The sequence below is a fragment of the Aspergillus ambiguus genome (genome assembly GCF_047715705.1).
Source record: "Aspergillus ambiguus strain CBS 117.58 unplaced genomic scaffold BDV59scaffold_18, whole genome shotgun sequence".
Lineage (NCBI taxonomy): Eukaryota > Fungi > Ascomycota > Eurotiomycetes > Eurotiales > Aspergillaceae > Aspergillus > Aspergillus ambiguus.
In genome coordinates this window covers 480,728-502,112 of record NW_027395531.1, presented here as the reverse complement: position 1 = coordinate 502,112, position 21,385 = coordinate 480,728, and the positions used below count along the sequence as shown (strand labels likewise).

The 21,385-nt window shown below is 53.6% G+C and overlaps 6 protein-coding genes across 6 annotated transcripts; 2 read left to right on the top strand and 4 right to left on the bottom strand.

Annotated features, from left to right (window-relative positions):
- Positions 1 to 704: 704 nt before the first annotated feature.
- Positions 705 to 1,495, top strand: BDV59DRAFT_40162 (uncharacterized protein). Its single transcript, XM_073696324.1, has 3 exons — positions 705 to 1,002; positions 1,048 to 1,159; positions 1,216 to 1,495. The coding sequence occupies exons 1-3, from the start codon at positions 943 to 945 to the stop codon at positions 1,404 to 1,406; spliced, it is 363 nt and encodes a 120-aa protein (XP_073547542.1). The 5' UTR covers positions 705 to 942; the 3' UTR covers positions 1,407 to 1,495.
- On the bottom strand, positions 1,496 to 4,743 carry BDV59DRAFT_208184 (putative GTPase activating protein (Evi5)). Its single transcript, XM_073695155.1, has 4 exons — positions 4,052 to 4,743; positions 3,374 to 3,987; positions 2,966 to 3,322; positions 1,496 to 2,913 (listed from the first exon to the last, which is right to left on the bottom strand). Exons 1-4 carry the CDS (start codon positions 4,457 to 4,459, stop codon positions 1,584 to 1,586), a joined length of 2,709 nt encoding a protein of 902 aa, XP_073547541.1. The 5' UTR covers positions 4,460 to 4,743; the 3' UTR covers positions 1,496 to 1,583.
- Positions 4,744 to 6,342: 1,599 nt separating this feature from the next.
- On the top strand, positions 6,343 to 11,973 carry BDV59DRAFT_179733 (DNA topoisomerase 2). The gene is made up of 3 exons (XM_073689959.1): positions 6,343 to 6,629; positions 6,682 to 7,023; positions 7,079 to 11,973. Exons 1-3 carry the CDS (start codon positions 6,552 to 6,554, stop codon positions 11,816 to 11,818), a joined length of 5,160 nt encoding a protein of 1,719 aa, XP_073547540.1. The 5' UTR covers positions 6,343 to 6,551; the 3' UTR covers positions 11,819 to 11,973.
- Positions 11,974 to 12,500: 527 nt separating this feature from the next.
- BDV59DRAFT_202517 (uncharacterized protein) lies at positions 12,501 to 13,208 on the bottom strand (the record flags this gene model as incomplete). The annotated part of the gene is made up of 1 exon (XM_073694053.1): positions 12,501 to 13,208. One exon carries the CDS (start codon positions 13,206 to 13,208, stop codon positions 12,501 to 12,503), a length of 708 nt encoding a protein of 235 aa, XP_073547539.1.
- A 1,257-nt stretch (positions 13,209 to 14,465) lies between these two features.
- On the bottom strand, positions 14,466 to 16,100 carry BDV59DRAFT_202516 (putative APSES transcription factor Xbp1; the record flags this gene model as incomplete). The annotated part of the gene is made up of 4 exons (XM_073694052.1): positions 14,466 to 15,394; positions 15,452 to 15,536; positions 15,597 to 15,712; positions 15,779 to 16,100. 4 exons carry the CDS (start codon positions 16,098 to 16,100, stop codon positions 14,466 to 14,468), a joined length of 1,452 nt encoding a protein of 483 aa, XP_073547538.1.
- Positions 16,101 to 19,377: 3,277 nt separating this feature from the next.
- BDV59DRAFT_179729 (uncharacterized protein) lies at positions 19,378 to 21,365 on the bottom strand. The gene is made up of 7 exons (XM_073689958.1): positions 21,148 to 21,365; positions 20,960 to 20,983; positions 20,764 to 20,880; positions 20,674 to 20,705; positions 20,505 to 20,622; positions 20,251 to 20,447; positions 19,378 to 20,198 (listed from the first exon to the last, which is right to left on the bottom strand). The coding sequence occupies exons 1-7, from the start codon at positions 21,188 to 21,190 to the stop codon at positions 19,755 to 19,757; spliced, it is 975 nt and encodes a 324-aa protein (XP_073547537.1). The 5' UTR covers positions 21,191 to 21,365; the 3' UTR covers positions 19,378 to 19,754.
- Positions 21,366 to 21,385: the final 20 nt, after the last annotated feature.

The following is a 21,385-nucleotide window of genomic DNA, read 5'->3' as shown; positions in this document are numbered from 1 at the left end:
AATGATCCAGTGGCCGTGATTGACTTCGAAGTCATTCATCTCTTGTGGAGCGAGGTCCTGGTCGGCCACTGGCTGAGGCCAGGGTACTGCGACGGATAGCGAGCCCAAGACGAGGAGAAAGGCTGTCCTCATGGTGGTGCGCGAGATGGCAGTGTATCCTGATGTACGCTTGGAAGAAGCAGAGAAGGAATCGCGAGAAGAAAATCGACCACCCCCATCTTAACCGGGAATCGGCATGACTAGGCGGAGTCACTGTTTACGGATAATCGATGCGAAATCTCAGCCTGATCGTTCATGACGCCGGGATGATTGGCGGGTGGGAGACTCGGCCACGCGGCGTGGATCCACCAAGTAGGCTTAAATCCATGGAGGATGGGGATTGCATTCCAAAATTAACATCATCCGGATGAGAGTTCTCGAGGTCTCAGTTGGATGATGCATTTGCAACTGATGGAGTGCGGTGTGGTGGTGGTGTCTGGAGGATAGTCAGTAGATGTTGCATAGAGGTTGACATTGGATCGATATTGAGTCCCTTGAACACAGGACTTGCAGTACTGACTCCTGGATCTTACGTCGTAGGTACGGATAGATAGTCTGGGTGGACGTTGTGGATGTGGATCACCGCGTAATCGTATCATTCTTGTCTAGTGGAGAGGCTCCAGAATGCATCTCGACATGTCGTGTTGTTGACGCCGTCTGTATAGCTGTAGAGAGACCCCACGCAACACCAACGGACAGAACGATCTCTCCGCCTCTCCGACGCTCGAATTGCATCTGATATCGAAGATCAAGAGCGAATATCAGACTGAATCGGAGCCGAGGAACTCGGGCTTGGCGGGTCCACCATTCAGGAGAACAATGTTGTTTCTCCTCATCTCGTTCCTCTCCCCGCCATAAACAACATCTATACCATCTATACAACAGTCTATATCCACCTACACCATGTCCAAGGCCCTTGAGTCCACCGCCGCAGGATGGCTCCTCATCTCCCTTGGCCATACGGTATACCAATCCGATCTATACATCTACCCCCACTAACAATGCCAGCTCTCCGCCGGCGACTGGCAGTCTCTGCCTAACTTCCGCGCCCTCCCGAACCTGGCCTATACCTGTGCCAAAGCTGGATGGTACCAGGGGAGTGCGTTCTTCGTGATGACGGGTACGTGAGGTTCTCTCGGTATCGCAGATTGAGGGTACTAACATCCAATGTCCCAGCCCTGATCAACTACCAATGGTCGAAGAACCCGGCCCTGTTGAACGACCCCGTGAACAAGGCCATTGCCGGCCTCATGACCGCAATCGTCTGGGTCAGTTCCGGCTGGTACTTGAAGCGTGGAGTCAAGGGCAACGGGGTGGTCGTTGCGCTGATGGGAGCCCTGCAGGCGTGGGCGGCCTTCAAGAACTGATCAGATCCTAGTATACCGTACCTAGGTAGTTCAACCGTCCGTTGTATGTAATATACGAATGGATAATCTCATATGTACACAGACAAGGTATCATGTACTCGAAGAATATAACATCAGTCACCCCCCCCACCAACTCCAGCAGTCCATGCAGCTCACACAAAATCCAATCCACGCACCTCACGGCTTCTCGCCAGGCTCGTTCGTCGCCGACACCGCGCGTCGTCCCCATCCGCTGAAGAACCCTCCGCCAACCGGCTCCGTCGCCGTCCGCGTCGACGCCGACCGACTCAATGACGACGTCGGCGGTTCGATCGTCGTCCCGCTGCGCGCCAGGCCGCGGGGCGACGACCCGCCGCCGCCCACCAACCTCCGCAGGCCTTCCAGCTTCGCCTTCACCTCCTCCAGCTCCTGCTTGGCGACCGCTTCCGCCGTCTTCGCATTCACCAGCTCCAGCAGCAGCGCCTCCTCCGCCGCGGGCTTGTTGTTCTCTGTCGCCAGCACCGACTGCAGCCCCAGACTGCTCGACCGTTTGTTGTACGTGCTCCGCTGCGAGCCCGTCCGCACGAGCTTCAGCTGGCGCAGGCCGTTGGCGGCGACCCCGGCGCCGTCGCCCGGGTCGGCGCTCGTGGGGGAGGAGGGGTGGGTCGGCGAGTCGGCGGTCGGGGTCTTCATGGCGCGGAGCTCGCGCACGGTGCGCTCCAGCCGCTGTCGGTCGCGGTAGCCCTCCTGGATGCGGCCGCGGGCCTCGCGGAGCTGCTCGCGCAGCGACGAGTTCTCCTGCTCGTGGTCGTCGATGCGGCGGGTGAGGTCGAGACAGCGGCTGGACTCGACGGCGTGCATCTCCTTCCAGTGGTGGAGGTCATCGCGCAGCTGGTGTTTCGTCTGGTCGATGGAGACGCGCTTGGGGGCGTCGGCGTCGACGGGCGCGAACCGCGCCTCCGCTTTGGCGACGAGGTCACTGGGCGCGTCGTCGGTCGTCCGCAGGTACGCCATCAGCGACTGCGCCAGCGACTGGTCCTCCTCGCGCTCCTCGCGCTCGCGCTGCAGCGACCGCGTCAGCTCCGCATGCTGCCGCTGCAGGTCGCTGAGCGCCATCAGCAGGTCTTCGATCTGCGTGTGCAGATCGCGGTCCTTGTGCGTGGACATGGTCGATTTCACGCGGGACTTCTGCGCCTCCGGCGTCGAGAGTTCCGTGGGCGCCGTGCTGGCGTCCGACGTCGACTCGACCGAGTTGAGGGTCGACGTCATGCTTTGCTTCGACGCGGACCGCCGGATCCCCGCCGTCGGGGCCGCCGGGTTGAGCTTGATAGAGTTGTGGGAGCTCGATCCCGCCCAGAACCGGCCCAGGAACCGCGACGCCGCTGCTTGCATCTGCGGGAAGGAAATGCCCGTCGGTACGCCCTGCGACTGGTTGTAGCTGGCCTCGAGCGCTTGCAGGCTCTCCTTGGTGACGAGGGAGGTCAACGAGACGAAGTCGTTGACAAAGTCATCTGCGTGGCAGGCGTATCTTGTGCTGGTCAGTTGGGTTTGTCTTGTGGCGCATAAAGGGTCTAACTTACGTGTCCCAGAGGCCCCGAGAGAGCAACAGCTGCATGACATCCTCGAACTCCGCACAGGCGAGGATCTTCTTTTCGTTGCGCTGCATCAGGGAGAGGGCCACTCGCATCAGCGTCTCGCAGGCGCCTTCGAGGAAAATTACGTCGTAGATGCGAAGAAGCATCGGGAGCGGACACGACACCGCGAAGAAGGATAGGAACCATTGGGATACATAGACCGGCTCGACGTTCAGGGATTCCAGGTGTGCGAACAGGGCCGGTCGCAGGCGGGAGAGGAGGTTCTGGAATTGATACACGCGAAGATGCAGGCCGGAGAGATCGGGAAGATAGCACGTCCGCAGATCGTAATGGTCCATCAATCTGGTCGGTGGGTCAGTGGGCGTCAACGGACGAGGGTCCAGGAGTACTTACCGGACGAGCACACAGAACGCTTCGGCGTCAGTCATGTGCATCAGCAGGGGTCCGACGACAAACCCCAGGCCCTGACAGTAGCCGATTTTGGTGTCGTACAGACTAAAACACTTCAGGACGCGGGCCAGCATCTGCTGTCCCTCCCCGTGCGGGTCGCGGAACATTTCCACGTTGGGAAAACTGCGACCAATATCCTTACCAATCAGGCCTTCGTAGGGACTCGTCTCCGTGCAGAGCCGTTGGTATTCCGTCAGGAGGGACGCGTCTCGGGCCCCCGCGATGCTGGGCCATACGACGCCTCGCAATGGCGGCGGAACGCCTCCGCGGATCTTATTGGAGGTGAGAGTCGGGAGGCGCTGCGCGGTCTGGAGGTAGTCCTGGACCAGGGCGGCCCAGAATTCGAGCTCCGTCATGGGGGGAGGAGGCAGCTGCGAGTAGCGCAGCGACGACCGCGGATCGTCATTGATCAGCCTTTTGATCTGGTTGATTGACTGCGACCGAGAAGGCCTCTGTTGCACATGTCGGGGATGCGCCACATTCGCTAGCCCCGACTTGGGGTTCGTCGCGAGAGCATTGTTTTCCTGCTCGAGGCGAGCGAGGAGAAGAGCCGTCGACTAAATCCAGTCAATTCACCTGTCCTCCGTAGTATTTTTTTTAGACGTATAGACATTGACCCACCTCGTCAGACCCCTCACTGCGAGGTTCTTGTTCCTCCGTCTTCTCCAATCCCTCCCAATCGACAACATCGTGGTCAGTCCGGTCGACTTCTTCGCTACTGCGCGAGGGAGCAGAACTGCTGGGTTCGCGATAGGCGACGGGCTGCAGGATGGGCTGAGCCGGCTCCATGGTGGGGGTAGAAGCTCTCGTCTCATGTTCTTCTTCCGCCTCAGGGTTCTCTTCCACAGGGGGAGTCGCATCGACCGGAGTCTGGGGGATATCGAGAGTGCGCCACTCCGGCTGGGTATGTTCGGAACTCGACTGCAGCGGCACAGTCACCATGGAGTCGGAATGAGCATGCATAGCGGACATCGGGTTGGCGATCTCGTCGGGACGAGGGGGAATGGGGGACGCGGTGGACACCTCCATGGCGCAAGGAGAGGCGTGATTGGGTTGAGGGAGAGTTTAGACGATCAATACAGATTCCAGGAATGCAGTCATTCCCTGAGGAATGTCACGGCAGTCGATGTCTTCTGCCCGCAGTGACAGGACGCGAGGGATCGAGGGGTTCACGCGTGCGAGAAGGAGCTGCAGGCGAGGAGTAGTGGATCAGATCAACCGCATTTCTGGGGACGGAGCTGTGGTGATTGACTGTCTTTTGGTACAGAGTAGAGGAAGTGGAATAGGAGAGGGGAGGAGGAAACACGGAGGTGTGTTGGAAGTTCATGATAGTTGATTATTATTAGTGAGGGCGGGTTTAGTCTGGACTAGTCGCCTCTTAGTCTCAGGGGGGAATTTCCTCTCCTCTTCCGTTTCTTGTCCTTGTCGATCGCCAATAATTCCTGGGATGGACGATTATTGATTCTGGATGACGGACTATAGATTCGGTCTGTTCATCTTATTCTATGGTGGTTCTCCTTTTTGATATTCTCACGTCCCCTATCCTCCTGACTGCGAGCTCGGATAACGCCGTGATACCCAAGCCCTCCCAGGATCCCTGAGGGTAATTAAAACAAAGTGATGGATGAAAGACCCCGTCCGGTCGATCCAGCCGTGTCTCCACAACGTTAAGAAATCCTGTTATTCGGATGCAGTCCGTACTGCGTACCCTGCACCGAGTGCTCCGTATCTGCAGATGATATATCCAAGGCTGAATCTCTAGCAGTACGGAGATGCCTGCTCGCTTTTCATCTTCAGATCTTCGACGGTCTTCCAGTATCTCCTACCCCCATAACCAATATGCCATCCCGATATTAATTACTCATGAATTACTACTCCATATGCCACCATTTAATCTCCGTGTTTGGGATTTCCCCTACAAGGCCGTCAGCCGTTTCATGACCGGTTTCATCGTGATGCACTGTGTGTGATTGGTCCACAGGGGGTCTCGCCGAGTCTGATTGGACGAGCTGGTCATTTACCCGGTATCCCTAATACAGCCCTGTCGATACTCGTGGACCCTTCCGAGGTCATCTCCAGGGCTGGTTCAAGAGGTAGAAGAACGACCTAAGTTGTGGCCTATAACCTATCCACATGACCATTCTATATGAGACCTGGTGCACTAGTTTCTAAAATGTATTGGAATTAGGATCAAGCTATTACGAAAGGAGAGGAGTACCTTCATGAGAAGATGTTTAGACTCTCTAGCCACTCTACTCCGTAGAGTACCACCTTGATCAGCGATTATCTGGTGGAAAACGCTGGCCATGGAATTCAGTAACATCTGTAGTACATTATCCAGATGGCTGAATAGATATAATTCCAGATTGTCTGTAGTACGTGGTCTTGTCACGAAAGATATATACTACGTAAAGTTGTTCACCACCTATTACTATGTACATATTGCGTACCCCAAACAACCAATACTCCATATTTCCCCATTCAAATCATATCATACAACACATTCAAAGGCATACAGTTGAAGATCATATCAGATCCGATCCTCCATGGTTCTGATATCAGGCCCTCTTCTCCCAACCGGTTGTCTGGGGTGACTGGCTCACCGCCCGTCTCGCCTGACAGATGCCAGTCGCGTGGGATTAAAACGGAAGGAGATAAACAGACCGCATGATGCCAGTTTGGCGAGTAGGACGCAGCCAGGATCCCGATCGTTGTTTCCTTCTTGCGCTTTCCCCTCCCCCGCGGCCCTTGCATGTTTTGGTCGGTCCTTCCCGATTTGGGTTGGACTGTTTGGGATTTTCCCTTTCCGGCGATCCGAGTGCGGGCCGGCGCGGAACAACCCCTGATCCGGATGGCGGAAACAGATTCTGCCGTTTTTCTGGCCTTCTCCGAGTTCGCGTCAACAACAACCAACTCACTCACTCATAACTAACAGCAGCAGATTCATCCAGAGGAGGGTCTCTTTGTTGTTCATTTCCTCTCGATCTTCTTTCGCTTCACCCTCGAGGGGTTTCTCCTCTGGCCCTCTCCGTGTTCCCTCTTCCCTTTCTCCGTCATTCTCTTCTTCCTTCTTTGTACTCCGCCTCTTTATCCTCTCCAGTGACCGCCATTCTTTCACATCATGTCGGACGACTCCATGGTCGAATCCGTCTTTGAGGACGATGGAGGAAGCTCCGACTTCGTCCCTGAACCTGCTCCTGTACGCATTCTCCGTTTGCAGCGATTTTCTTCGCAAAACTAACGGCTGGCAGAAACCCAAGGCGAAGGCGGCTCCCAAGAAAGCGGCTCCCAAGAAGCTAACCCAGAGCACCCTCACCGGCAAAGGAAAGACTGCCGCCGCGAAAAAACGCGCCAAGGCCGACAGCGACGAGGATATGTCGGACGCCGACCCCTTCGATATGGGCGACGACGACGACGACGACGACGACAACTCCATGCTCTCCCATACCCCTCCCAAGAAGCAGAAGAAGACCCCCGCCACCAAGAAAGGCGGCGCGAAGCCGCTCGTTGACGTCGAGAATGAATCGTTCACAATGGACGGCGTTGAAGAATCTAACAACAAGGACACCAATGTATCAGAGAAGTACCAGAAAGTGAGTCTAACTGTCACTGCTGCTTGCCCGTTCCGGATGACTAACTCATCTCCAGCTCACACAACTCGAACACATCATTAAACGTCCGGATACATATATTGGGTCCACCGAATACACCAAACAGCACATGTGGGTGTACAGCTCCGAGTCGGAGGGCATGGAGTACCGCGAAGTCTCCTACGTCCCCGGTCTCTACAAGATCTTCGATGAAATCGTCGTCAACGCCGCCGATAACAAGCAAAACGACAAAAACATGGACGAAATTCGCGTCACGATCAACCGCGAGTCGGGCGAAATCAGCGTATGGAACAACGGCCGGGGTATTCCTATCGAAATGCACTCCAAGGAAAAGATCTACGTCCCGGAACTGATCTTCGGTCACCTTCTCACTTCCTCCAACTACGATGATACCCAGATGAAGGTCACCGGTGGTCGCAACGGTTTCGGTGCCAAGCTCTGTAACGTGTTCTCCACGGAGTTCACCATCGAAACCCAGGACTCCCGCCAGAAGAAGAAGTATAAGCAGACGTGGACCACAAACATGACGAAGATGGGAAAGGCCAAGATCACCGACGCTGCCAAGGGTGAAGATTATACCAAGGTGACGTTCAAGCCTGATTACGCCAAATTCGGTATGACCGGCATGGATGACGACTTCGAGGCCCTGGTGAAGCGTCGCGTATATGATCTTGCTGGAACTTCCAAGGTTGCGGTCAAACTGAATGGCTCTCGTATTCCTATCAGAAATTTCAAGAAGTACATGGAAATGTACACCAAGGCTATCCGGAGGGAACGCGGTGATACGGGCCCAGGGGATAAGAACGAGATCATCACCTGCAGCCCCGATCCCCGGTGGGAGGTCGGTTTCGCTGTGTCCGACGGCGCCTTTCAGCAAGTTTCGTTCGTCAATTCGATTGCCACGACGTCGGGAGGTACCCATGTCAACTATATTGCCGATCAGATTTGTGGAAAGCTGGTGGACCAGCTTAAGAAGAAGAACAAAAATGGCGCCACTCTTAAGCCTGCCCAAATCCGGAATCACATCTTCATTTTTGTCAACGCCTTGATCGTTAACCCAGCCTTCACCTCTCAGACCAAGGAACAATTGACGACCAAACAGTCTCAGTTCGGTAGCAAGTGTGTTTTGGAGGAAGACTTCTATAAGAAGATCTTGAAGACGGAAGTCATGACCAACATCCTGCATTTCGCCCAGCAAAAGGCCGACCAGATGCTGAAGAAGACCGATGGAGGTCGCCGTAGCCGCATGAACAACCCCAAGCTGACTGACGCGAACAAGGCTGGCACCAAGGAGGGCCATCACTGTACCCTTATTCTGACCGAAGGTGACTCGGCCAAGGGTTTGGCTATGGCTGGACGTGCTGTTGTCGGGCCTGATCTTTTTGGTGTTTTCCCTCTGCGCGGTAAACTGCTCAACGTCCGTGACGCATCCTTCGACCAGATTGCAAAGAACCAAGAAATCCAGAATATCAAAAACTTCATCGGTCTGCAGCACAAGAAGGAATATACCGACACCCGCGGTCTTCGCTACGGCCACCTGATGATCATGACTGATCAAGATCATGACGGCAGTCACATTAAGGGGCTGCTTATCAACTTCCTCCAGGCTCAGTTTCCTAGCCTGCTCAAGATCCCTGAGTTCCTTATTGAGTTTATTACCCCTATTGTCAAAGTTTGGAAGGGCGATCCGAAGAACCCAACCAAGCAACGCGCGTTCTTCACTATGCCCGAGTACGAGGCTTGGAGAGAAGAGCACGGACATGAACGCGGTTGGGAACATAAATACTACAAGGGTTTGGGTACTAGTACCACTGAAGATGCCCAGGTCTACTTCCGGGACCTTGACCGTCACTTGAAGGAGTTCCACACCATGCAAGATAATGAGGTGGAACTCATTGAGCTTGCATTCTCCAAGAAGAAGGCCGATGAGCGGAAGGAATGGTTGCGCCAGTTCCGCCCCGGGACATTCCTGGACCATTCCGTCGACAAGATCAGCTACACGGACTTCATCAACAAGGAGTTGATTCTTTTCAGTATGGCCGACAACATTCGTTCTATTCCATCTGTGGTCGATGGCTTGAAGCCTGGTCAACGCAAGGTTCTGTACACTTGCTTCCGGCGTAACTTGAAAAAGGATATGAAGGTGGTTGAGCTGGCAGGTCACGTTTCCGGGTCAACGGCGTACCAACATGGTGAGGGTTCTTTGCAGCAGACCATCGTCGGTCTCGCCCAAAACTTCGTTGGGTCGAACAACGTCAACTGCCTCGAGCCCAGTGGAAACTTTGGTTCTCGTCTCCAGGGTGGTTCCGATTGTGCTAGTGCTCGTTATATCTACACTCGTCTGTCGCCTTTTGCCCGTCGTGTTTTCCACAATCACGACGACCCTCTCCTTACGTACAATGAGGATGACGGCAGCAAAATTGAGCCGGAGGTTTACGTTCCCGTCGTTCCGATGATCCTCATCAACGGCGCTGACGGTATCGGTACTGGATGGAGTTCTTCTATTCCTAACTATAATCCGGAAGATATCGTCGAAAATCTTAAGCTCATGATGGACGGGGAGCCCCTCAAACCCATGAAGCCTTGGTTCCGTGGTTTTACTGGTGAGGTCACTGCCGTGGGCCAGGATCGCTTCAAGTTCAGTGGTATAATCAGGGAGGCTGGAGAGAAGGAGGTCGAGATCACTGAGCTTCCTATTCGTACTTGGACTCAGGATTTCAAGGACAAGCTTGAAGACATAATTAAGGCTGACAAGACTCCTTCCTTCATCAAGGACTACAAGGACTACAACACCCACCACAAGGTTCACTTCGTCATTCAGATGGACGAGAAGCATATGAAGGCCGCCGTGGAAGAGGGTTTGGAGGAAAAGTTCAAACTCTCCAAGACCATGACAACTACCAACCTGGTTGCTTTCGATCCTGAAGGCCGTATCACCAAGTATGCCTCGGTGGAAGACATCATGAAGGAGTTCTTCGCTGTGCGGTTGAAGTTCTATGAGCGCCGCAAGCAATACCAGCTCAGTGAATTGCAGAAGGAACTAGACAAACTCAGTAACCAGGCTCGCTTTGTCCAAATGATCATCGACGGCAAATTGGTTGTTTCCAAGAAGAAGAAGGCTACCCTCGTTGCTGAGCTGAAGGAGAAGGGCTTCAAGCCGTTCCCCAAGGTTAAGGAAGCTGTCAAGGCCGGTGAGGTAGAACCTGTGGTTGAAGAGGAAGAAGAAGAGTCGGATGAAGGTGATACTGAAGTACTGTCCAATGCCTACGATTACCTTTTGGGTATGGCCATCTGGTCTCTGACCCAAGAGCGTGTCGAGAAGCTTCGCCGCCAGATTGGCGACAAGGAAGTTGAGATCGATATCTTGATCAAGCTGTCCAAGGAAGATATTTGGAAGCGTGACCTTGACGACTTTATCAACGAGTGGCGGTTCCAGAACGATGAAGAACATCGTCGTCAGCGCAAGGTTGCCAACATGGGCCGTCGTACATCCTCCAAGCTTATGACGGCCGGCCGCGGAGGTGCAGCCGCCGCAAGAAAGAGAAAGGCGGCCCTTGGAGATGATCCAGACGACGAAGACTTTGCTGCTCCGAAGTCCAAGAAGTCCACTGCAGCTAAGAAAGCTGAGCCGAAGGGCGGACTTCTGAGTTATTTGGGCAAGTCGTCGTCGGCTAAAAGTAAACCTTCTCCCGCTGAAGAGGGCGGCTCAGACGATGATTTCGATATGGAAATTCTTCCCAAGAAGAGTAGAGGAGCAGCCAAGGCAGCTCCGCAGCCTAAGGAGGAAGACGGGGATGTAGTCATGGACGACTCTGACATCGTGGAAGTTATGCCCAAGAAGAGTCGAGGCACATCCAAACCTCCAGCCAAGCCTGAGGGTGAGGATGAGGAGGTCCAAGCTGCGGAGCCGCCAAAGAAAGGCCGCCCAGCTTCCAAGTCGAAGCCGAAACCGAAGTCTGAGGACGAGGATGATGGCCTCGACGACGATGACTTCGTCGAGATCACCGCGGCCGAGGCTGCCAAACCATCGCCCCAACCCACGCGGTCTGGTCGCAAAACCACCACCAAGTACACTGAGCTAAGCGATTCAGATAGCGATAATGGTGACGACTTGCTGGGCGATGTGAGCAAGATGGTCAAGGGTATCGGCAGTACGAATGGCACTTCAACGTCGGATTCCAGGCTCCTCTTTTCGGAGCGGTCTCGCCCTGGAAGCAGCTCGGGCTTGAAGACGACCTCATCGAAGACCTCTAAGCAGTCTGACTTCGACGCTGACGAGACTGACTACAGCAAACTTGTTCCCTCGAACACTCCTCGCCGTTCCTTGCAGGTCAAGCCCAAGGATGCGAAGGTGTCCGATGACAACGAGCCTGAGGAGGAGGACGAGCCTGTGAAACCCGTCGCCAAGGGTAAGGCTGCTGCTAAAGGCAAGTCGACAGCTGCCGCCGCGAAACCCGCAGCCGCCAAGTCTCGTGGTCGTCCGAAGAAGGATGCTACCAAACCTACGACCCAGACCAAGACTACGGCGACCAAGAAGAAACAACTTGCTGATGACCTGTCGGATGACGACATCGACGCAATGGCTAATGACATCCTGGACTCTCCGGCCGGCGGCAAGAAGGATGCGGAGTCTGAGGAGGAAGAACGTCCTGCCCGGAAGACCGCATCTAGACCAGCTCGCCGGACGGCTGCCACGAAGAAAACATATGTCATTGACGATGATAGTGAGGAGGAGGCCGATTCGGGTGATGACTTTGATGACGAAGACAGCGAGTGAAGTATTGGTATTTTATAGACGTTGATCGTCTAGATGAGTTTTCTATTCGTGATAATGCGTTCATCTGCAGCCGTATTCTCGGGCTTTTCGTGTAATTCCTTAGGCGTTGCGTGCAAATAATCCAGATTTTCTCTGCCTACTGCTGTGCTACGCAGGTCAAGTAGTATATCATGATATGCTGGTAGGGGTTTTACTTTACGATGCGTTTAGAAAGGTTGCTAGCGCATATTTGCTTATCGATTTGATGGTCCAGGTCAGGCCACCAAAGTGAACGACACAGGATAGCGATATCTACTAAGAGACTCCTCGGTATACTCATTAAGGATTAAGGAACCGACTGAGCAATATAAGGGGGGCACAAAAGTGCGACATTGATGCACTCAACCTTGACCATATCATTGCAAGAGACTCACTGTTAAATCTTCTCTTCACTTACCGTGGATCACTGCGTAAAACGTAATTTAGTTTTGATGGACCTTCAGTTCTCTGGCATTTACCAAGCTCTCGAGGAAAAGATTAATTTCTATGGATAATTAGATGCGTAGTAGGTCAGAAAATAGATGCATGATGTATTATTACACTCCTCCTGTGGTTAAAACCACAGTCATAAAGTATACCAGGTCGAAGACTATCCGACCAGAAAGTCGTCAAAACGAACATGCATAGCCGGCCAAAGTTGCGTTCAGAAAATACCAACAGCAATAACCAAAGCGGCAAGGATCGAGCCGCTGACACCGACGTGGCTGGCTGCGGAAGTGTCCGTGGTGGTAGCCTGCGGAGTCGCAGAGCTCGGGGTGCCAGAGGAAGAAGCCGACGGAGAGGCGGTCTCAGCGGGGCCAGAAGCAGCCTCAGTGTTGGTGCTGGTGCTGGTGCTGCTGGCGCCAGAGGCACTGGCGCTGTTACTGGGCTCGGTGTCGGTGTAGTCGATATCGGCGTGCTCACACATCGCCTTCTCGCTCTCACAGGCGCTCATGTTGGCATTCGGGGCGCCACGGCAGTCGTTGTACTTTGTTTCGCAGTCGTTGGAGCTGGAGGTACCCGTGGAGCCAGCAGCAGCGGTGGTAGCACTGGCGCCGGCGCTGGCGCTGCTACTGGGCTCGGTGTCGGTGTAGTCGATATTGGCGTGCTGGCATATCAACTTGTCGCTCTCGCAGGAGTCCATGTCGGCATTGGGGGCGCTACGGCAATCGTTGTACTGGGTTTCACAGTCCGTAGCATCCCTTCTGACTAGGCCGAGGAGACAAGCCTCATGCTCGGCAGCGCAGACAGACATGTTTGCGCCGGGGGCGGTACGGCAGGCATTATATGAAGCGTTGCATGGCCCTGAAGGAGCCGCCACGGCCCCGGTAGAGGCCAGGGCAAGAGTGAGAAGAAGCTTGCTGTTAAGCATAGTAGCGAGTGTATGTTGCAAATGGAATTGAGCGAGCGTGGTCTTGTAAGAGAAGGACTGAAGGAGGGTCTGGCTTTTCGGTGCAGATGGATCAAGGGAACGAGTTGGTGGGAATGGCAGTTTTATGGCAGTTTATATAGATCGGATCGCCCATTGGGTTAATTCTTCCCTGGGCCGCTATGCCCTCCCGGAGGCAGCACGGCTGGCTGACTGAACTCAGGCAGTTCCGTTGACTGAGTTTACGCGAAATACAGATCGCTGGAGTTGGCTAATTGGAGGCATTGTCACAGTAGCTGTCGTCCCATCTTCAGTTGATGCCCCATCGCCGTTTGGGGGCCGCTGCAGATCATCGTCGTTATTGGGACATGCTCAAGTGGGCGAAGGATTCTGATGGAATAGACGGATCAAGGCATGTCTCCGACTCTCCGTCTCGCACATTGCGGTTCCACGATGAAGAATAATAGAAAATGAAAGGGTTCGCCAGGGAGCAGTTTTAGAGCGCAACGCACTTTCAATACCTCTTCGGTCCTGATAGATCAAGGTCCAGCTTATACGCACATTGCATGGTGCACCAATAATATATCCGTACTATCAATAATCTATATGACAGATCTGCCTATCGTTCATCACTAGTGATTTCTGAGCCGGTCATGGTCTTGGTGTTGTTGTGACCCGGGACTCGGACATCCAAATGGAGGATGAGTCCAGAAAGACCAACAGTATGTTCAGCCGCTAAAGAAACACCAATCTCTACCAAAAGGAGCATGTTATCCAAAGATCAGCTGCGGAATTCATGATCATCACAGGCTTCGAAGCCGCAAGCGAAGCAGCAGAATATGGTTCTCTCTTGGCGGGCTCCATTCGCGGGGCCGCTGACTACAATTGTACAAGTGGCTTGGGGGCCCTTTTGGAGTCGAGCCTAAGAACTTCGATTTAATGGAAGAAATGAATATGAAACAAAAGCGCCTTCTATAAGAAATGGCTTCAATTTTCGACGTAGGAAGCGGGGGTGGCCTGCCAAAGATTACTACGGAGATAGACGTACAAGCAAGGTAGATACTACAAGGAGTTCCCGCCCTTTTTCATAAAAGACAAACCTTCAGATTACTCAAGACAGCCTAGTAACAAGTATAATGCAATACGTAAAAGAAAGACCAAATAAACGCCACCCCTCTATCGTCATACCTTTATAAGTCAACCTGTGACCGTCGCCAGAACGCCATATGGAACCTGATGCAGGCAGATAACAGACGAACGCTAAGCCGACGCCCTCCGTCTTTTCCGTCGATTCCGCACCATATCCAGGGTTTCGTCGTCGCTGGCTGTTGCGTCCTGCATATGCAGACTGAGCAAGGCATGTGCCGCTTTGACTTCACGCGCAAATAACGCCGCTGAACTGGGTTTTTGGCGAGATCGCGTCTCGGCCGTACACTTCCTCTTACTAACGGCAGGATTTACCTGCGATGGAGACGTCTGACGCCCACCCACGTCACCATCGCTATCCTGATGCTCATCATCGTCGTCATCTAACTCCGACAGACAATCTGTCGCTAAGCTGCTGCTCTCCGAGTACAGAGCTGATGAGCCCGACTCACTATCCTCATCACTAGGCCCTGTCCTAGGGACGCTCCTTGACCCCGCCGGCAGCGTCATATGCTGCGGCGACGACACCCGCGAACACACCGCCTCCGAGCTGCGCGGCGTGTTTACGGGCGTGAAGGCATTCCGAAACGGACTGCTCGGCGATACGCAGTACGACTCCGCCGCGCTGAACTCTGACGACGACCCGTAGTCGCCCAAACTATCAGGGTAACTCGCATGATGCCGATGATGTGGACGGGGATGGTAATAGCCCCGCGGGATGAGCGCTGGTCTCCGCCTCTGCCGATGGTGCCGGTCGTCTACATCCTCTGCGGAGCGGTATGCGCCTGGCAGAGCTGGCAACTGCCCCGTGTGGAGCACCGTCATGGTCTGTTGCTCCAGGCCTCTGTAAAAAATTGACGTCTCTGTGACCTTCTGGACAATGGCCGGGTCGATGAGCATCTGCCCGAAGCGGCGTGTGCGGTCCTGCGGGTGGATGCATTGCGAGGGGAAGTCAAGCCCGAAGATTGGGGTTAGAGCGTGTCGGATGCGCCAGCAGAAGGTGGCCGCTACGGCCCTGGCCGCTTCAAAGGGAAGCCAGTAGCCTTTTTTGGCGTTCCGTTAGATGGATGTTTGGGGGGAGGGGGGTAGGTTGATGGTACCTTGGGCTACGATGGCTCCGCCGGTGATGCTGTGAGAGACCTCTCGAAGACCGGGGTTTGCGTCGAGCACTTTGGCCGGGGTTGTCTGGGAGAAGAAGTTAGGACTTGTGATTAGGGAAGAGGATGGGGGGCGGAGTTTTGGTACCTTGGAGTAGTTCTGGGATCGAAAGAGAGGAGTGGTCCGGACGAGGCCGATGTTGTAGTCCCACATGATGAGCCATTCCTTCTCGTTTCCGGGGATCTTGAACGTGTATTGGAAAACTGCGAGACGTTAGTAAAAGACATCTTTTGTGGATTCTCTGTCCATGCCTTCAAAGCTCTCTCGACCGGTCTTCTCCTGGAAGGTCTTCTTGTCGCTGTTGTAGGGGATGTGTCGAGGGTACTCGGCAATGTTGCCCATGGGATAGATCTGGAATTCACGGTGGCGCTTAGCCAGCTCGTCATCGCGCTCTTCGCAGGGCGGATACCGCACCTGACCACGGGGGGTTCCCTTCGCGAAGACAGCAGCGTCCTTGGGGACTTTCTGTCTCTTCTGCCGAGGGGACCGCGAAGTCACCACTGTATTGGACAAGGTGGTCAGCAGCGGACTGGGCGGGGAGTACTGAGCCTGGTTGGGGACCGGGTTCAACAAGGACTCTATCGACGCCATGACGGTTGCTTCCTCGGTATATGTTCTGAGGAGGGTGTAGGCGGAGAGATCACTAGCACTTCCCACTGCAGAGTCCAAGATGAAGAGGGATTTATCTGGCTTTGCCGGGGCCAAAGAATGGGGCTAAAGAGATATGCCTCTTTTGAAGCTAAGACAAGTGGGATAGAGACGGGTTCTAGAAATTCTAGTAGGTGTGAAAGAAGAGGGAGACAATGGAGGAAGACAAAAGGAGATGGAACCAAATGGTATTAGGGTAACGGAGATCTCTGTTCGCCGTCTGTTTCGGAGCAATCACCACGAAATATAAAAAGAAAAGAAAAAATGAATTTAATTCTCATACGAACGCCAAGCAAGGTCTCAAATCCCTCAGGAGAGTCCCTCACCTCCCTTTTAGGTCAGGCAGATGTTCGGCTCCCGGTCTTTCAGGCTTGATAGCATCTGATGGGAACGGGCTCACTCGCTGTTTGTTGCCTGTCAGCCTGAGTTGACGAACCACGTGCAGCGTCTCCCTTCGAGGCCTATGTGCAGGACAGGGCAGCGGTGAACCCAAGCTTCTACTAGACTCTGATCTAGACAGATAGTCTGGATGGGATGTCTTGGATGGGTTGAAGCAACTCGGCATGAGACAACTCTCACCGGCACTTTGGCAACGAGGGCATCACGAGGTATCATCAGATTGGACCAGAACAACTCGGGCGAGTCCATCTTGCCATACCACATCGACCCCTTTGAGTCTAGCAAGTACTCCCTCCGAGGAAATTTTTGCAACGAGCCTTGACCCACGCTAACAGGGCAAAGAGCCGGTGACAGTAGAGGTGAGAACGTTTCCCGTGCCATGCCAAAAGGGTTTAAAAAACCACCATTAATTAATTTCAAAAATCGCGAAAGTAACGCATGTCTCCAGCTATCTCTTCGAGGCTTCACTTGTTCCACTTCCCTCCTGCGGCTACCCTGGCCAGAAGATGACGCAGGACCAAGGACGAGACGTGGTAGATCACGTTTCAGGGACTCTCGCCACCATGTGGAGGGTCTTGCATCGTTGGTCCCGGAATGGACTACTCTTGTCCGCTTTTGCCCTGATCCAGATCGCCATGCAAACAGACGGAGACGGCGGTCTGGCAAGAATAAGCTAAAAGGGGGGCAACCATGGAACCTAGAAGGGTGTCTACAGACCACTTGCATTGCAGTGCATTCTTGATGGCGGTCCTGAACTGTCTTCCTCCATGTCTCCCGGCTTGTAGACGAAGTTATACCTACAATCGGCCCCGAAGCCATCAATCCTTGTCCGGTAAACTCGACGTCCAGTAGAAGCGGCCGCCAGAGCAACCGGAAGAAGGACCCTTCAGGGCCGGACGACCAATAAACGGATAAATGGCAGGCGTTGGCTGTACGAGACGGGTATCAGTGAGGTCTGAGACCATCGGGAAGCTGCATGACACCCTTCGTCCTGTGTGACGGCCGGCTGCTGTTATTGCCAACCAACGAGTCCCACTGAGTCTATTCCTACTGGTAGGAAAACGAGGCGTTTTGCAAGACACCGGCTTAGGTTTGGGAGGGCATGCCCGCCGAACACAAGGAATAAAACAATTATCGGAAAGAAAATCGAGAAAGATAACTCCTCCGACGCGTCAGGGTCAGCCTATCTCCGTCTCAGGGTCGTCTGGATGATGCCATCATTATGTGGATAGCTATAGAGCCCAAACCAACTGTTACATTCCACTACCTCAAGGGATAAGAAGATATAGGGACATTTCCCCTCTTCCCTCGTCAGACGACTCCGTGGGAAACATCAGGTTAGTTAATCGACTTCGTTCAACTGAGAGCTCGCAGGCGTGACACCCGTTCGTCAACTGGGTTGCTCAGTACCGATAAGAACCGCCGTGCAGACGAACAGGGAAGGCCAGGCAGACAGCTTGGGATATGCGTAGACCAGCGTGTTTAGGGCGGATTCAAATGGCTATGGGCATCAAAGAACCTTCCATGCGGGCTTCTCTGTAGAAGATCCACTTGTCAGTGGCGTTCTGACCGATTTGTCTTCACTTAATGGAGTCTCTAATGTGTCAATGGGCTGGTTTCCAATTGTATTTTCCGGCCTTTTGTTGTTGGTTTTTTTTTTCCTGGACTATCTGTCTAGCTTTAGGAATGCACCTTACCTTTGCAGATAGTAAACACCAGTGGTCCCTGAAGCTAAAACCTGCAGGGTAGGGGTTCTGCTACCGCATAATGGAAACCATATTCCTTTGGGACTAACGGTTTGTAAATGGCATCCGTCAAACAGATGCTCATTCACTGTTGTTTCTCTCGAGATGCGCTGCTTGGAGATCTAGAAAGGAAGAAGCCCAACATCCGAGACATCCGGGCTTTGGGTTGAGAGCTTCTGGCAGATTGTCATCTATATGGTCAAAAGTCTCTCAAGAGATAGCGCCTTAGCAATCGCTGAAAAGGAAATGAACGGTGGAGAATTGGATGCCCACTGTATGCATGCTTGCAGGGGTGAGGATGTATCGAATATTCCTCAGCCCTGGACGTCCCTGGAGTCTGCAGATGCAGTGCCATCTCCGGTACTGCTCAACCGACAGGGAAATCTCCAGGGCTAGCCATATCGGCAATTCTGCAACGAGTTCCTCGATACGCGACGAAGTGCAGTTCGATATCCTTGAGTGCAAACACAACAAACAATATTAGTCATCTAACACTCTGGCCACCAATCATATCGTATAGAATCCAAGTATACACAAAGAGGGTCAAGAAAGCATTACACCACGAGCCCCTGGACATCAGACCAGCTCGATTGGGGAAATGCCTCGCTTCTGCACGCCCGTTACTCGGATCGAACTCCCGGTGTGCCCCGTAGGGATAATCCCTGTCCGCTACGGCATCATAAAACAGCATGGGGACACACACCCGTGCAACATGACCCGATCTGGGGTAAGAGAGGAATATGTGCGGATGTCAAAATTGGATATGAGTGCATATTCGTGAATTGTTTATGTGCTTAGGAGTTTGGATCCATCCGGTGGTCTACGGAGGTTTGTTGAACCTGTACAGGCTAACGAGTGCGTGCTGCATGAGCCGACTGTAATGGAATCCTGGAATTCCTCCGTGACAGTGCAAATCATAGGTGAGGGAGGAATCGACCAGCCATTCTAGCCTTGCACAAGGTACACGGGTATGCAACTGTGACTCGCACAACGCATGCAATTTCCTGGGAGACAATCCTCTGCCGTGGTCGAGAGTTCAATGGCTTTGTGGTTGTCCAGTATTTGAATCACGAAAAGGCAGGGGAAATACGCTCTGGGTCTATTATGGCGTTGACTGAGGTTATCAAACAATCAGTCGCATTGGACATGCACGACGTACAAAGTGGAGGTCGAGATTCCTAACATAGAACACGGAAATATATCAAGAAACCGGAAGATGAAAACCCTTCTGCGTCAAAGAAAATGGAAGAGAAGAAAGTAAAAAGCTAACAGGCCCCGTCCAACGTGAGCAAAACCCATCTCGTCATTGTACACAGACCTACCCATACCGGGCAAAATCATATCCTTTTTAGCGCACTTGTCCCACATATCATTCTGGAAAACTGCAACATTGCGCGGCGTGCTCAGACTCGCCCACCCCGATCGTCCAACCCAACACATCAGACAGAAGACTTTAAGCCAAAAGGGGCTCGCGTGTGGGAATGGCCTCCCCGGTTTCTGCGACAGGCTCCTGCTTAGGGGCTTCGGGGAAGTCGGACGCCTTGACGGCCGGCTCGGGCGTGGGCTCCTGCTTGACCACGGGACTGGCGGCCTTGGTCATCTCCGGTGACGCAGACCGACGGGGAGTAATGTACTCCTGAGCCTTGGCGCTATAGTCATCCACGTACTGTTTCATGACGCCGGTTGCATGGGCGGTCTGCTCCTCGGCGAAACCCTTTAGCTGGTTGGCCTGGGAGTTGACGACCTCCTGAGCCTTCTCGATATGGGCGTCAATGACCTCCTGGTTGTTCATGTACACGAGAGGACCGAAGTAGGCAATGTTGACAGCGATCAGGGAGAGACCCCACAACGGGAGCCATTTGATCAACCAGTAGGCCGTGAACGCAGCAACAAAGGCCTGTCCATCATTGGTTAGAAGCGCCGGAGTTTTCAAAATCAGGAGCACATACAGCAACCGTGTGAACGATGTTCTCAGCGAACAGGATGCGCTGGAATTCCAGAAGGAGGAAATCGAAAAGCTGCTCCAGGTCGGCCAGGACCCCCTCCAGGGTATCCTTCGGAATGGTGTAGTATTTACGGGGACGGAACGAGCTGGCCAGGCCCTGCGAGAAGACTAGTCTACCACCCAGCTCGGCGGCCGCGGTAACTTGTTTGCGTCAGTATGACGGACCCTGATCCAACGCGGGGTATATCAACTACTCACAGCCCAAAGTCACATAGAGGAACTTGAAAAACCAACGTAATAGAGGAAGATAACGGGCAGCGAAGATGAAGGTCACGACGGTCGCATAGGAAATGGCGGTAGCACGAGGTTGTTCCCACTGGACGACAGGTTAGCTAGGAAGGCCGTAGTGGCTGAAGCATGCACTCACGCTCAGGAGATTGTAGAGGAGGGAGTGGTAGTCTGGGGTCTGATCAGCATCCTCCCGGGATATCACAGTTTCAGTATTGCCAACACATACACGTCAGGGGCTGTCCGGTCGCCGCGGTGGAGGAAGGCGAGGAAGATGAAGCGCGGAGGTCGTGCAGCTCGTTTCCAGCACGGGATGCTTCGGATTTGATATGGTCGACGACGGGGCCTGAGGACGACGGGGTTAGAGTGTTCCTTGGTCATTTTACAAGCCGTGATCTTGATTCCGCCAGTGGTTCAGCTCTTACCTTGGGTCACAGCATCTTTGATGCCTGAAATCACGTCTCCAGTCAGTTGGTGTAACGGGGAGTTCGACGGAGGGATCGTCACTAAGGGACCGGACTCGATTAGTTGAGATCTTTGGGGCAAACTTGACGGAAAAGGAGTATATAGTCGGGGAATTCGATGCCGATCCAGGACAAATTCCATACCTTACTGGATCCATTGGGATCAGGATAGCTCACGTCACCAGAGGCCATGCCGGAATGTGCGGGAATCGGAGGGGGAGGAAGGTGATGGAAGGTATCGAGAATTATGTGAAAATAAGGAAGAAAAGGATTAATTAAAGAAAGAAAGAAATCAAAGACACGAGAAGGAAGTAGAGAGGTGGTGAGGTGGGCGGAGGGAAAAGGAAGATAGGAGAAGGTCGGCGACCCAAACACCGTGATGCAATT